The 17,366-nt window shown below is 43.1% G+C and overlaps 1 protein-coding gene across 5 annotated transcripts in view; it reads left to right on the top strand.

Annotated features, from left to right (window-relative positions):
* LOC124110922 (palmitoyltransferase ZDHHC21-like) overlaps nt 1-17,366 on the top strand; it is a 308,157-nt gene that overhangs the window by 118,698 nt on the left and 172,093 nt on the right. For all 5 annotated transcript variants that reach the window (XM_046470402.1, XM_048399806.1, XM_046470404.1 and 2 more), the window contains one exon: nt 16,160-16,271. In XM_046470402.1, the coding sequence (XP_046326358.1) occupies nt 16,160-16,271 (112 nt within the window). The remainder of the gene's footprint in view (nt 1-16,159; nt 16,272-17,366) is intronic.

Consider the following 17,366-nt stretch of genomic DNA (forward strand, 5'->3'; position numbering starts at 1 on the left):
TTTGATGTTATTATTGTTTACTGGGGGTAATTGCTAACTATCTAATAACACTTACACATGTTAAATGTGTATTAGAATGTTAATTCAAAAAGTTTGTTGTAGAAATATATTCGTTTAGCATTTTAAAACCTTTTTCTATTACCCGTCACCCCTACAATAGAAATGATGGCATGTTCAATTTCCAAGAAATGACCTCTCTCACAACTTCCGAGAATATTGACTGTCAGTCCACAGTGTACAACAGTGTACAACAAGTTGGTAGAGATTAAAACATCTGTCTATGGACTAAGTTAGGAGTGTTATTTGTCAACTTCTTTTGAAAAACTATGTATTTTGAACACTTGTTTTGAACTACTCACGACTATGGTGTTTTTAATCTTGAAGTTAAGTAATAATTGTTACATATATAACTACCTGTGACCACTTTTCAGAATGTGGACCTGTGTGCCTGTGTTGTTACGCGTTGCAAGAGAGCGCCGTTTTCAAAGCGTTGTTGCCGTCATGGTAGAATGGAGATAAACCTACTGTGTTTTGAAATTTGATATAGTCCCACTGTAAAAAAGATACCTCTTATTATAATTTGGAAAATTTAAATAATGAGGTATCTTTTCTACAGGCGGACTACATCAAATTTCAAAACACAGTAGGTTTATCTCCTAATTGACCTGGGTAGAAGGATATAACACCTGACACTTATGGTTACACTGCACCAAAACCACAAACTTAAAATGCTTCATATATACTCTTCAAAAAAAGAAACTTGACACTGACTTTCAAAATGTAATATAATGTGATTGTTTCAAAATAGGACAGAAACCATGATTGAAACACTGTTTGAAGATCAATGTACACAATGTTCAAAACAATAATCGTGTTACCTATACAGACACAAGTACACAATACAGTTAATGTCACAGGGGTACAGAAAATGTCAGTATCGGTTGTGCCCACCACGTGCATCAATCACCACTTGACACCGATGACCCATAGATGCAATCAAGTTGTCAATAACACGCTGTTGGATGTGCTGCCATTCATGCTGAAGTGCATCAAGAAGCACCGGAAGTGTTTGGGGCGGTGCATCAAGAAGCACCGGAAGTGTTTGGGGCGGTGGATTCCTTCTGCGAACGCATCGATCCAACTCGTCCCACAGATGCTCAATCGGGGACAAATCTGGTGACCGGGCTGGACCGTTGTCCTGCTGGAACTGTCCGCCATGAACGTTGACGTGAGGAAGAACGTAAGGCTGTAGGATCAAGTCTCTGTAACGCACACCTGTCAATGCACCTGCCACATGCACGAGAGGCGTCCTACCACCGTGATGAATTCCGGTCCATACCATGACACTCCCGCCGCCAAATGGGCGGCCCATCTTGCACGTGCCCATCTAACCCTCTGTTGGCACCTATAAATCGGCATCAGTCCGGACTAGTACAAGCAGCCACACACACACATACACATGCATGCACGTCGCTATATAAGTGCAATAATCTTGGACGTGACGTTAAACCCAATTTCACCTCACCTCACCTCTGTTGGCACCAAAGCAGACGGTCCTCCAGATGACGTGGGGTCAATACATGACGTCGAACAGGTCTTTGTGCAAAAAGTCCAGCCTCCCTCAGTCTGTTGCGTACCGTTTGATCTGATGTTATGCGTACCCCAGGGATCTGTGTGGTTGTAGACGTGCAGCCTTGGAGGTGTTGCAGACGGATGTATCGATCTTGTGCTTGGGTTTTCACCCTTGGTCTTCCTGACCTTGGTCTGTCGTCAACTCTGATGGTGTTGTTGTATCGGGTCCACAGTGCGGAGAATGTCTGTCTGGATACGCCAAAGCGCCTGGCCACTTCTTGCTGAGTTGCTCCAGCTTGTAATCTCCCAATGGCGTTGTTCCGTTGAGCTGCATTCAGTCTTGGCATTCTGTCACCGCCTCTACTGCCGTTATCAGGACTGTATGAACAGCCGTTGATGTGGATTTTTATACCCATTCAGCAGGGGGGCCTGCATGCCTAAATGCAGGATCCTGTGCTGCACATTTTTTACAGGCGGTTGCGTTTGGATGAAGCTGTAAAATTGATCCCCAAACGCTACGTTTATGTGCTTTGCATGTGTTTTCACGAATTATAGACACATCATCTTTCTGTTTGACTTATTTGGTTCTCATTTAATGTAATTATTTTAGATATTTGGCAAAAAGTGGTTTTACATCTATGTCAAGTTTCTTTTTTTGAAGAGTATAATACTCTACCGAGTGGCACATTGTCCTGGGTCACAAACAATGGGTCTTCAGCTATAGTCCCTGACTGTCTTCTTGCTGCAAGATAGTCCTGCATACATTTAACTGGCCAGTATGGTTTGCTAAAAGCAAAGGTGGCCACGGTAATGCCTCAGCGCATTGGATCCATCTTCGATTGTCTGAGGGTGAGCTCAAAATGGGATTTGTCATGAGCAGATACGATGGAGTCCATGGCAAAGTGATGATGAGAGGTGTCTTTCTAGCATGTGCATTCCCCGCATCTTAGGATTGCGAAGAACCCTAAAGAACACACAGCTTTCATCAAGAGATCTGTATATAGCGTAAAGAGACCATTACTGAGCACTGAACACAACAGACACAGAATATTAACAGTGATAGGTACTCGAGTGTACTTCTGGACTCCCTGAATCTTCTTGACTGCTCACATGATGGTGTCCAAGCTGAGCATTCGTCTTGTTGACTATGGGTTGCTGATACCATGTCTGAGGTAGGAGAGGGCAGTCGGGTAGCCTAGTGGTTAAAGCATTCGCTTGTCACGCCGAAGACCCAGGTTCGATTCCCAACATGGGTACAATGTGTGAAGCCCATTTCTGGTCACCCCTGCCGTGATATTGCTGGGATATTGCTAAAAGCGGCGTAAAACCTCACTCACTCACTCACTCACTCTCACTCACTCACTCACTCACTCACTCACTCACTCACACACACACACACACACACACACACACTCACTCACTCTGAGGTAGGTGAATCTAATAATACACAGGTAAGATCGGATTGAGATGAGCTACAAACAACAGCAGCTATGACTATCGGATACAGCTCCAGTAAGGCAATGGACAGGTCCTGCTTCGCTGCAAACCAGTGACCCTGGAAATTAGCACCAAAACCTACTGATACTGATTCATCTGTGAATAAGTCAAAATGTGGTGCTGCAATTTCATCCTCCAAAAGAATGACTTGCCCTTCCACTGGTCCAAGAAACCACACCACATATCAAAATCAAGGTGACACTTCTTGTTAATTATCACTTGGTGATGCAAGTCCTTCACAGAATGAGCTAGCTGTAGCAGGTTACTAATGAAAGCCTAGCCAGGCTTGATGATTTGCATCGCTAAGTTTAGGTGGCCAATAACGCTCAGCAACGTTCGCTTTGTCACCTTCGGCTGATTCTGAATAGAGTCTATGATTAAAATGATTCGCTGAACTATCTCTTGAGGTAAGGATGCCTCCGTATGGACTGAGTCTAGGATGATTCCAAAGTATTCATGGCAGGTGATCCCTGATCTTATACAGGGAGAGGGATATGTTAAGCTCATATAATACTTGCAATAGCACTGCACTGGGACTGTCAATTGTTAGGAAATTGTCCAGAAGATCTGGATATCGTATACCTCAGTTGCTATCCAGCACATTGCTTGAGAAAGTAGGTCGAAGATCTTCGGACGAGATCTCGACCCAAACACTAATCTAGTGTAGAAATATAACTTGTCGTCACACTGCACACCATGAAGATGCCATAAGGATGGCTGGATAGGTACCAACTTAAAAGCATCTTAAATGTCAGGTTTGCATAAAAAGGCACCTCGTCCTAATTGTTTAATAATTTGGACAGCATTATCTACTTTGACTATGCTTGTCGTAAGAGGCAACCAATGGGATCAGGTGGTCAGATTTGCTGACTTGGTTGATGCATGTCATTGTATCCCAATTGTGTGGGTCGATGCTCATGATATCAATCGCTGGATTATCTGGTCCAGACTCGATTATTTGCAGACCACCATCATATAGCGGGAATATTACTGACTTGGGCGTTAAACAACAAACAAACAAACAAACAAACAAACAAACTTTGACATAAGTCAGTGAATAATGCATCTTTTTCAGTTAAAGAGTTTGAGCTGGAATGTTCAGGATTACAATGAGGTGCTGACAAGTCCACAATCACACCCTTTTTTTTGGAGTATTTGCCTTCCACAACTCCCATTGGATTGATTCTATAACAGTGAAAGGGGGACTCATTGAAAGGACCAATCATGAAGCCTTTTGCCAATTCACTCTCAACTAGTTCACGTAACACCTGGGCGGTCAGGTAGCCTAGTGGTTAAAGCGTTCGCTCGTCACGCCGAAGACCTGGGTTCGATTCGCGACATGGGTACAATGTGTGAAGCCCATTTCTGGTATCCCCCGCCGTGATATTGCTGGAATATTGCTAAAAGCGGCGTAAAAACAAACTCACTCACTCACTCACTCACGTAACACCTCTGAGTCTTTGCACGCAGACAGTAGATTCTTGCAGATAGTAGTCTGAGAAGGAATCTGCTGAATACCCGTGCAGAATCCAAACTTGAAGCCAGAAATTAAGGTTTTTACAAAGTCCTGTCGTGGATGTCTATTTAGTTTTGCCTTGAGTGTTTCCACTGCTACTGGAGATGGCATGACAGAGGGTCAGTTGTTATCTTTCTTTCTCTTCCCTGATGCTGGTGCTGAAGATGATGTTGTTTATTCCTCTGGTTGTGTCTTTTCCATGGTTTCCCTCCTACCTTCTCCAAACCAGCACTGAAACGTGGGGTTGGTTGGGGTTTCTTACAGATAGTACATAAATGTTGGAAACGGTAGTTAGCATGTGTACTTTTATCAGAGTTGAAATTGTTACACAGGGGCAGTCCTTGGAATATCACTGTGTTCCTCCCAAACTTGTCTGTTCTCTTGGACTGACTCGAAGCTGCAATGTCATAATGATGATAAAAGGACTTTGTCACTGTTATTTGGATTTTGTCACTGTAATTACAAATTATCAATTTGGACTGTTCTCATGTCAGTTGGTACTTCATCGGGAGTGAGTAGAGATGCTAAGTTCACATCCTTACCATCTATGATCTGTTTCCTAAGGTTTGCCGAAACTTCTGGAATAAAAGTTGCATGCTGCACAGGCAAGCTAGGTCACTGGCTCCGTTACCATTGGATCACCGTGAGCATACCTTGCTGTCGCCAAAGTGAAATTGTGACCGGAAGGGGCCGGACTCAGTGAATTCACATTTGTCCTTGGAGAGTGTAATATAGTCTTGGCTAGTGATGTTAGGGGTGGCACAGAAACTGCAGAATTTCCATGTTGTGTGTGCATAATCTTCTGTAATTGACAAACACTGTCTTGTAAAGTCTGAGCTTGTTGCATAAGTTGTTGCATGGTTAGGTTGTGTGTCGATTCTGCTGCTGCATTACTATCACCTGGACTGGATTGTTCAGTCTGAGTTGTGTGGATGACTATTGTCCTTACAGAATTGTTGATATTGGGATTTGCTCAAGTTGCGGGGTGGCTTTATTTCCAAAACGTCTTCAACGACGAGTGACAGACCAGTTCCTGTGAAACTCTGAATACGGCCTCGTATCAGTGTCTGGCACGTTTGAAGCATAACGTTGACGGCTATTTGTGCTGTCTGATATTGCTGCTTCCGTATGCCTTTCCCATTACCGCACACTCGTAGGGCCGCTTGTAGGCTTACCTAGTTTCCGTCTTTGCGGCGGCATAGTCATGGCTGCTGACCTCAGTGCATGCAAATATTGTGTTGCTGTCAAGGATCTAAATCTGTGTTGATAATGCCTAGAATCTTCACATTAAAACAAAGCGCACTAGTTCTGTCAGAGACACAATGGCAACTGTTTACTTTGTCCTGTGCATTTACTCACAACTCTGACATGCTTGAAAAAATACTAAAACAATAAAATTATTTAACTACCCAATATGTCATCGGTTATTTTCTTGAAAGCATACACAATATATATATTAAAAATGAATGATTATCTTAGAAAACTCTGCAGTATCTTTGCTAAAAAATATCTATACCTACGACTGCCATCCTTGATGTCCTCTCACTCTGCTGTATACCATACCGTTGCTTTGTAAACTCTCTTATTCTCATGAATTAAGAATAAAGGATACCTTAAAGTGAAACAGTATAGTAGTTATGGTATAAAAGGGATTCCATGATAGTGGTTGAAGGAAAGAAAATGTGCAGCAGGCAGACAACCAAAGTCACTGACATGTAAGATTGAACACCCTTTTATCCCCTGCCCCTGTGGCTCTGTGGGTTACAATGCTTAATGATTTGTGAGGTTGCAGCTTTGATTCGTGCCATGGATTATTCAGGTGAAAAGATTGTGAATTTTAACCAGTCATAAATCAACATTAGATTCATGTTAAAAGGATGGTTATAAATATTCTGTGATGTACCTCTCTTCAGTTAAGTTTTTATTTTTTTAAGGTTTTTTATATCGTTTATGAGTCATTCTCTAAAAATGTAACATTTTGGCCTATGAAAAAACAACAAATCTGAATTCATTTTTGAAATGTTTTTATTGAGCAGATTAAACAACATAACAATTACTGAATATAAGTGTAAAGTGTGCAGGCTTAATATGTCTTATTTTCCTTTTTGCAGAAAATTATTTTTTGCATCTCTGTAAAAAATGTCTGTGCTGTTACCTTGCAGAAAATTCAGTATTTGTCACCAAATCTAAATCTAAAATGAATTAAATTTATAATATGGTTATTGCATTTTGGCATAGTTCAAACATCAACAGCTATAAAATTTCATCTATTGGCTTTACTAAATTATCAGACTGTAAATATATGCATACAATGGAATTATTTGCAGAAAGATATACGATAAACTTGTCAACTGCTTACATTGAAATGGAACCATCATTATTCTATAAGGTAATGATAGTTATTACACTCATTTTATGAATTATATATATATTTGTCAGCAGATTTGAACCAATTATAACTTTTGAGATGGCAGAAACCTGGTGACAGGAAAGACGTTCACGGAAACAGTGTAACCTTAGGTTCCGGGTACTTTACCCTTCTACCTTTGGTCACTTGTTCTTAATAACCACTCCTTGGTTCTAGGGATGATGTAGCTCTCTCTCAAAATCACAAGTCAGATGGTTTGCTCAAGTCCTTTTTATTTATGATAGAAATAATCATAAATATACACACATGGTCCTCAGATATGTTCTTGTTGTTGCCTGATATAAATACAACACATACCTAGATGATGCTTTGAAAGGCCTGGTGGTTTTTCTGATGAACGTTTAACTCTATTTCATTTCTGACTCGGGATCCCAAAACCACAGTGAACCTTTCTGTTCAGCTGTATGCTCCCGACTCCCCGCACCACTCTCGGACAACTCACAAAATACTATCGATGATAATTTTAGCTCCTCCCTCCAAAATCACATTTGACATCATGAGAAATGAGTCATAATGGTCATTCCCCAATTTCCATAGTAATTAGTTTTATCATCAAGCCCTTTGGTCTAACCAATTTGATTACCTCTCTAGGGTCATTGGTCAACTCGGACATACTCATATAATCAAATACCCTCAAGTACTCTGCCAGACTGGAAGGCACCGAAAAGATACTTAATCATGTTATTTTGACATTCTAATCAAGCAGTAATACTCATAAATATTTGATCACCACTAATCTAACAATTTTGTTCCATCCATCTATCTCTCTTCTGACATTTCTATTGCAAGACCGTATTCTACTAATCTCACACTAATGACTAATAAACGCAAAATCCATAATCATTTGCCCTGGGGGTTATGCCCTCACCCTGTACGGTCACTTCTCTCATATGCATCCATATTTTTACCCAAAAGCTTAATTTAGTAAACTATATTTTAAGTAAATACCCAAAACCCCTTTTTCCAAAATACCCTGGTTATAACAGGACAGACAACGTGGTAACAGGAAAGACAAAATATTTTGTAATTGCCAAAACTGTAATAACTATTTCTGTATTGGTTGTTTCAGAAGCAAAGGTAGTTAAAAAAAGGGAAACTCAATGAATGTACATATCAAGGTGTTAGGTTTAATTTGTATGAGACACTAATTAAATAAAAACGTGAGGTTTGGTAACAGCATAGACAGGCAAAAATTCATAAACAAAACTTATGTGGAATTGCTCATCTCAAAAATAGAACTTGATCACAGCGAGCACTGGGAGGCAGTAGCAGGGGTATGGAATTTATGGCACAATGTCTGTATATCTTCACTTAGCACATAGTGGAGTCCATATACTGTGCTCTACACGGTTGGGTACAACAGACACTACAGAAGAGTCCTGAGATGATTTGGCACGAAGAACGATGGCACACGCAACTAACGGTCATGATTAAACATGGGTTGAGAACGATGCTTCACAACCATCTAAATATATACACACGTGACGTGGTAGACTATGGCGCCTCGTCAGGTCGAAGTCAAGTCTATGCATGTCGCACGGTACATAGGGAGATCTGGGCTTGGCGCAAGGTAGCTTCGGGGGTTCGGATGTACCGAGTAAAACAGTCAGAGCTCCATCGTCCTAGAGTCTTGATAAGGTGGTCCTCTAGGCGAGCTTGAACTGCCGTTGTGGCCGCGCCGATCCTGAAAGAGTGTCCTGAATACCCACTGGAACTAAACCGGTGCGACACAATATAATGCTGAGCCATCTCAGAAAGGTATTCCTGGTAATGGCTGTAAAGGAGCTGTCCACAAAGAGGGGGTCGGTGTTACGTGCCCCACTCTGTCGTCTGATCCATACGAGTTGTGTCAGGCTGCGAAAGGGGCACACCAGGTTCTCCGTAGCGAACAATGAAATATGTACGCCTTGACGAAAGGGGTCAGTCTTAGGCACTTTGAGTCGTAAAATGCACCTGACACGATTTGAATTGAATGTGATGTCTTCTACGCAGATGTTGGCATCGACGTTGAAACTAGATGAGCAGGTAAACTCGCTACAACGTAAAAATCCAAAGAAGGCAATGGTGCACAAAGTCTCCATATTCAAGTCATTGTATGGTCCTAGCACACCCTGTCTTAGGAGAGTAACGATCCGACAGAGAATGTCATACGTAATGGGAAGCCTCTTACTCTTGACGGGAGATTGTAACTTCTTGTATCCTCTCATCAAAGACTGGATACGGGCGAAGGCACCGGAGGGAATCAAACACAGTATATAATCCGGTTTGCAAGTAAGTATACCTAATACCCGCCAGGTATATTTTCAATGTTGTATAGGCGAGCTTAAGGACCCCGAAACAGTGGGCCAGAAAGTACTGGAGATACGTCTCTTGCACTGGTGTCGGCTTCCATTGGAAACAGGTACACACGGATCATGAACTTGATGTAGCACTGCACCCCTGTGGCGTAAGTGTGTCTGGTGCGAGGGGTAATGGCGGCGGACCACAGGGTATTCAGATGGGTATTCAAATCCAGATGACTTGTGAACTGGGAGGGCATGGTGTGGCATTCTTCTCTGCTGACGGCGCTAGACTTCGGAATTTCTTGAGCTGCAAACGAGAGAGCGCATCAGCAATGTTGTTATGAACGCCAGGGATATGTTGTGCGATGACGACAGAGTTACCTTTAGCAGCAGTCCAGGTTAGTGTTCTCATTAAAGACATAATCTTAATACATTTGGATCTGCCTTTCCTAATGATATGAACTGTTGATATATTGTCACAGCGAAAGAGCACGCGCTTTTGTGACCATCTATGTCCCCACAAGATGGCTGCCACAACAATGGGGTATAATTCCAGGAAGGCAAGGCTGTGTTCTACGCTCAATCCACTTAACAGTTTTGGAGGCCATTTGTCGGCAAACCAGGATATTTGGAAATAACCACCAAAGCCTACAGTAGCGGCCGCATACGTGTATAGTTCAATGTCACAGTTAGAGGTGGCAGTACAGTCATGGAAGAAAGACACTCCATTCCAATCTTTCAGGAAGGTGGCCCACATGTGTAGGTCATGGGATAGGTACACATGATGGTGGAGTTTTTTCACTGTCTTAGAAAGGTCGATCAGGTAGGATAAGAAGGAACAGCCAGGGATAATGACTCTGCATGCATAATTTAGATGCCCCACTAGTGACAGCAGTTCCCGTTTTGTACACTTTTTCCGTCGAGAAAACTCGTCGACCATTGCTGAAATTCTGGACAACTTGTCTCGTGGTAGCTTAGCAGTCATTGAAAGCGAGTCGAGGACGATTCCCAGATATTCGATGACTGGAACGGGACCTGCTGACTTATGTTCAGCTAATGGTATTTGGAGTAGCCTAAAGAGTTCGCATAAAGTGTTCATGGTTTTCTGGGCATCAGCAGTTGGCGCATCGATGGTGAGGAAGTCGTCAAGGAGGTGGAGAATATGTTTGACGTCATAATTGTTACGCAGAATCCAGCATACTGCTTCTGAGAGGGAGTCGAAAGTTTTGGGCTTGATCTGCATCCGAAAGCCAAACATGTATAGAAATAGAACTCTTCTTCCCACTTGAATCCAAAGAACGGCCAGAACTTTGGTGCAATGGGTACCTGTTTAAAGGCGTCGGAAATGTCAACCTTGCACATCAAGGCCCCCGGTCCTTCTTCCAGAATAAGAGATATAGCGTTGTCAATGGTCACATAGGACAGGGAGCACAAGTCTTTGTCAATTAGTTCATTTACACTTGGGATGTCTGGCTTGTCGTGTGGGGCTGATAGGTCCAAAATTAGTCTTTTCTTGCAGCTGTACTTGCCTTCAGCTAAACCTAGGGGACTGACTCGATAGATGGGGTAAGGTGACTTGGTGAAAGGGCCGATCACGTATCCCCTTGCCACTTCTGACTGGACCAGTTTTGTGATGGTAGAAGGCTCTCGTCGGGCATTCAGGTTGTTGGGACACTCGACAGTTGTAGTAGGCAGAGGAGCGATTAGAGGGTCAAAGCCCAGTGTAAGTCCATTGATTAGGTAGTTGGAGGAAATTTGGTCTGGATGAGATGAAAGTTCATATTTAAGATGAGTCACATTGATTGGTGTTAGGTTAACGGGTCTACATGATAGTGGGGGAGCCAGCCCGTCTGGAGTCGGTCATGTCTTATGCTTCCTCTCCCTGCAAGTCTGTTTCCCGTGGCTTGTGTCTTTACAGAGAACACACACGTATTCGAAGTAGCAGTTTTGTCGCTGGCAGCCCTGGTCATTAAAATTGTTGCACACTTCTCTGCCGTTGATGCGCACTTTGGGTCGACCTGTGGCGTCGACTTTGCCTTGACGGTAGCTTGTTGAGGTCCTGTCGAACTGCCCGCTTGGACGTCTGATCCTTGGGTCCATGAGATTGGGGCATCCCTCGGAAGTGTGGGTTATGCTCTGGCATGATTGACAGGACCTGGCCCTCTGTCCTCTGGAACACATTGTATATATCCGTTTGTCCACCATGTCCCACCTAATAGGCGTTCCTTTTTCTGCATATGCTGCTACACGTGCGGCAAACAGTTTATGGTAATCATAATGATTTGTCTTGCCGGGAAAGAGTTTCGCCAGTCCTACTACGGTCTGTTCGTGGTCGTCCAACTGTGCACGTAGTTCGTGGTTGTTTTCGCAGTACACGTTCTTGTAAGCAGTGAATGCGATGATGAAGTCGGGTAGTGACAAAGACCTTCCTGGCTTGGTATCTTCACGTCCCTCTGCTTCACGTTCGCTGATGTCGAGATCTTGCTGTAGTAATAATGCCAAGTTGACGTATTTACCTTGTTTGATTCTTGTCTTGAGGTGGGCTGGAATGGTGTTGATCGGTGGCAGGGAGTCAGAAGGGACGGCCTGTGGCATCTGGAGGGTTGTTGGCTGCTGATGTGTTGTTGTAGAATCCCCTTTCAACGAGTAGATAAGTGCTTTCAGTTCACACACTTTATTGCGGAGAGACTTGTCATTCGCCATGTTGTTTACATCCGGGCATCTGGCAGGCATTTCGGAAAGCACGGGGGAGATGTCGTTACTGCCGTAAATTGAATCCGTGTCGACCGGAATGTGTGTTCTAGCTGCTTGGGCTAATTCTAACAGAAGGTTGTAAACTGCTAGCTGCACTTGTTGATGGCTGGTGATGAAGGGTTATCGTGTTGAGCCTCGTGTGTCGTATCATGGGTGTCACTGGTCACTTCGACTAATCTGCCGCTTGACACATTCTCGTTGTAGAGCTGAAGCAGGAATTTTCGAGTCCACGAGGTAGGCACTTTCATTCCCAGCTGTGATAGTCGGTTTCTCAGGTCGGCCGCAGTCCAATACGGGGGGGTTGCCCGGCTAGGTCGACTGGAGCGAGGTGTGAGGTCGCCATCTTGTTTGTTGTGATCTGGGGTCAAAGTTGAGCCGCTGACACTTTTGCCTTTACGAGGTCGTCTGGAGAAAGGGGTTGTTTTCCTCTGCTTGCAGAGATGTTGGCCCAGAGTAGGACAATAGGCAACACGACACGGTAATGGATGTCAAAATAACATCGAGATTAAGGCCGATGACGAGAAGCATAAACGAGATGGCTTTGATAGAAACGAGAATGAGCGGATGGTAAGTGAAGGGTTAAATAGGCTTTAGTGAGTGACGTCAGAAGCATGGGTTTGCGCATGCGTTGCCGACAAGGAATTGAATTGTGGGATAGGTAAAGTGTAACCTGATCCATAGCAGAAAAATGGAGTACGATGTACAAGTGATGACAGTTCGTAATAAAAATATACAACGTTGTAGGATACATAAAGCACGAGAAGCTGCGGCTAAGGTGCTAGTTGTTTGTGCACAAACTAAAATAATAAATTTGACATTATATGAGAACATTCAGTAAATCATTCTTGACCTCATTCATGTGCACATATAAACACAGGTTATTGTTTGCCATGAATTGTTTCCAAAATATCTTCCCACAAAGATGGCTCAACACAATAGTGAGAGGACAGTGTTATTTTGGAAGGCTCTGGTACCAAGCTAACAATGTCCTCAAAATGGTGCCAGCATTTGTCTGGCCAGAAGAAACGATTTGTATTCCATTGCTTTCACACTTTATGCATACATTCCACAAAAACTTCATCTAGCTCTATATCATCAACATAACCAGGATTTGGTATGTTGTCATACATAACAACAACAAGTTTCACCAGGCATTCATTTGTATCAACTGGCTGGTGTATTTCCTTTTGTCTTTCCATCTTATCATCGTCTGAACTTTGTACCATTTCCTTACTTGTCTCTTGGTGAATCTCATCATCATTCAGACTCTCCATTCTGTCAGCACACATCTCCACTTCTCTCTTTCCCCCACTCAGACTCTCCATTCCGTGAGCACACATCTCCACTTTTCTCATTCCCCCACTCAGGCTTTCCGATCTGTCAGCACACACCTCCACTTCTCTCTTTCCCCCATTCAGACTTTCCATTCTGTCAGCACACACCTCCCCTTCTCTCTTTCCCCCACTCAGACTTTCCAATCTGTCAGCACACATCTCCCCTTCTCTCTTTCCCCCACTCAGACTTTCCATTCTGTCAGCACACATCTCCCCTTCTCTCTTTCCCCCACTCAGACTTTCCATTCTGTCAGCACACACCACCACTTCTCTCTTTCCCCCACTCAGACTTTCCAATCTGTCAGCACACACCTCAACTTTTCTCTTTCCCCCATTCAGACTTTCCATTCTGTCAGCACACACCTCCCCTTCTCTCTTTCCCCCACTCAGACTTTCCAATCTGTCAGCACACATCTCCCCTTCTCTCTTTCCCCCACTCAGACTTTCCATTCTGTCAGCACACACCTCCACTTCTCTCTTTCCCCCACTCAGACTTTCCAATCTCTCAGCACACACCTCCACTTCTCTCTTTTCCCCACTCAGGCTTTCCATTCTGTCAGCACACATCTCCCCTTCTCTCTTTCCCCCACTCAGACTTTCCATTATGTCAGCACACATCTCCCCTTCTCTCTTTCCCCAACTCAGACTTTCCATTCTGTCAGCACACACCTCCACTTCTCTCTTTCCCCAACTCAGACTTTCCATTCTGTCAGCACACACCACAACTTCTCTCTTTCCCCCACTCAGACTTTCCAATCTGTCAGCACACACCTCCACTTCTCTCTTTCCCCCACTCCGACTTTCCATTCTGTCAGCACACATCTCCACTTCTCTCTTTCCCCCACTCAGACTTTCCATTCTGTCAGCACACATCTCCACTTCTCTCTTTCCCAACTCACTCTCCATTCCGTCAGCACACATCTCCCCTTCCCTCTTTCCCCCACCCAGACTTTCCATTCTGTCAGCACACACCTCCACTTCTCGCTTTCCCCACTCACTCTCCATTCTGTCAGCACACACCTCCACTTTTCTCTTTCCCCCACTCAGACTTTCCATTCTAACAGCACACACCACCACTTCTCACTTTCCCCCACTCAGACTCTCCATTCTGTCAGCGCACACCTCCACTTTTCGCTTTCCCCCATTCAGACTTTCCATTCTGTCAGCACACACCACCACTTCTCTCTTTCCCCCACTCAGACTCTCCATCTGTCAGCACACACCACCACTTCTCTCTTTCCCCCACTCAGACTCTCCATCTGTCAGCACACACCACCACTTCTCTCTTTCCCCCACTCAGACTCTCCATTCTGTCAGCGCATACCTCCACTTTTCGCTTTCCCCTATTCAGACTTTCCATTCTGTCAGCACACACCACCACTTCTCTCTTTCCCCCACTCAGACTCTCCGTTCTGTGAGCACACACCACCACTTCTCTCTTTCCCCCACTCAGACTCTCCATTCTGTCAGCACACATCACCACTTCTCTCTTTCCCCCACTCAGACTCTCCATTCTGTCAGCACACATCTCCACTTTTCGCTTTCCCCCACTCAGTTTCTCCATTCTGTCAACACACATCTCCGCTTCTCTCTTTCCCCCACTCATAGACACGGTGTTCGAAGTGATCATGTAACATTACTTTCCTTTAAAGTGGCTAAATATGTTACATTTCTTAATTATTTGTGTCAACATGATAAAAAACATCCTAGAATGTCTTTGCTGTCACTGAAATGTGTCTGTGCTGTTACTATTAAAAGTCTGTGCTGTTACCAAAAATCTACTGTGCAGTTTAATCAGTGTTTATTGACCAAAATGTTAATAATATTCAGATTTTCATGCAACAAGTAAAAATACAAAATACATTACCATTCATGTTTTCTTTGTCTTTTGATATATATATATGTTGAAACATTTATTGAACACTATATCAGCTATATGTCTGTGCTGTTCCCTAAATATGTCTGTCCTGTCACTTTTTTTAAGGTGACAGCAGAGACAATGACAGGAGAGACAAACTATGACATAATGACAGCTTAGGGCAATGACTTCTCCCTTGCACTCAGAAAAGCACACTGGTTGAGTTACATTCTGACAGTCAAATATACTCATTATGTTTGATTTTTTTAATAACAATTTCGAAACCCAAAATGCATGGTGACAGCACAGACACCTGCAAAAAGTACACATAAAAAGACAACACTTACCAGTTATTTTCAAGACATTTCACCAATGTAAATTGCTTGAGCATATGGTGCCATGATAGTACTGGAAAGGAAGAGTCCTGCAAAGACCTTTGCCTTCTGAGATACCAAAGGAGCAATTATTATTTGTATTTGTACTATCTGGTGACAGGACAGAGACTATTACTCTGGACAAGATTACTGTTACCAAAAATAATGAATCCAAGTGGAAGACCAACAGGTTTTCTGCTGTTATTAGCCTTTCATGATGTCATGCTACATAAATCACCAGGACTTTGGGAAGTATTTGTTCCCAGAGACTTTAGATAATTTGAGAAAGTTTGATTTTTTAATTGTGGATAACAAATTTCTGCACATTTAAGGTATTTTGCTGGCTAGCATAAGGTTATAGCAGTAATCTGATCAGAATATTGCATACATCTGATAAATATCTTCATTGTCAAGGAATCTGAAAACAGAATTATGAGTTGTTTTCAAGAAAATTCATTTGGACAGGAAATGTTACTTATCTAGAGAATGACCCTTATATCGACAATTATATCATTGTCTCATGCTAATTTCACTTTGGTTTCAGAAAATGAGCACTGGACATACTGCCGAATGTGTAACAGTATGCGTCCTCAACGTGCTCATCACTGTAGGCGATGTGGTCAGTGTGTTATGAGAATGGATCACCACTGTCCTTGGTAAGTGCAGTTAAAGTTCTTACAGTATGACACATTCCTTGTTATGTTTATGGTATAAATAAAACCTTATTTTCAATTAGAAAAAAGTCAATTTGTGAACAGGTCTTCATTCCAAAATTCATCTTTTAAGGAACCATAATCTGAAACATTGAAATTATATGTAGCAACATAAAGGGATCAATATTGATTGAAAGGAATCCCGCATATACACTTGTGGGGCACTTGGTATCAGCTTCTGTCCATCCATCTCTTTGTCAACGGGAGACTCAGCTGTCATGGTCACTGCACAGTCTTACAGCACCGTCCAGAGCCCCAGCCAGACATTCACCGTTTGGATGGGTCCCTGCAAGCCTCCACTTGGGTCCTGGACCGCATAGACTTTACGTTTACAGTTACAGTTACAGTTACAGTTACTCAGGCTGACCACTTTTATGTTAACTTCACCAGTGATAAATCGTGCAGTTTTACAGCTGATCAGCATACCCTTCCAGATTCCACACAGATTTGTACCATTGCCTTCCAGTGTCAACATTTTACTTAAATCTTGGGACATCATCAGAAGGCAACCTGCATGGGGATTTCATGTATCCCAGCGACTTCCATGGAACATTAGCTCCTGTTTGTTACATACATAACATTATTGATCTGTCCAGGGAACTGATAAGAAAACTTCGGCATGACGACAGGCTCCCTCTACCCAACTTTAAGAGGAAGTTATGTCAGGCCCATGATTCGCTGTTTCCGGATTCCACAGTTTTAGATGAAGACTTCCTTAACCTTGTGAAGTATCCGAACATGAAATTTTCTCTCCCAGCCAGTTGAGTTAAAAACTTATCTACTATTAACAAGTACTAATTGGACATTGGCACCTACATAAATTAGACACTCCTCCCCACTCACCATTGTCGATTTGTCAAGACCAAGTCGAGCTCATCCACAGCTTACTACAAGCCATAACATGCATGCAAGAACAACTTCTGTCTGTCTTTTATTGACGCAACAACAACAACTCCTATTGCATGTACAATCTATGGCTGTCTCATCTCACACCAAAAGGGTAGTGATGTCACAACCCTACACAGTCCCAAAGCTCTT

This window comes from Haliotis rufescens, unplaced genomic scaffold (genome assembly GCF_023055435.1).
Source record: "Haliotis rufescens isolate VD_foot unplaced genomic scaffold, xgHalRufe1.0.p SCAF_2, whole genome shotgun sequence".
Taxonomy (NCBI): Eukaryota; Metazoa; Mollusca; class Gastropoda; order Lepetellida; family Haliotidae; genus Haliotis; species Haliotis rufescens.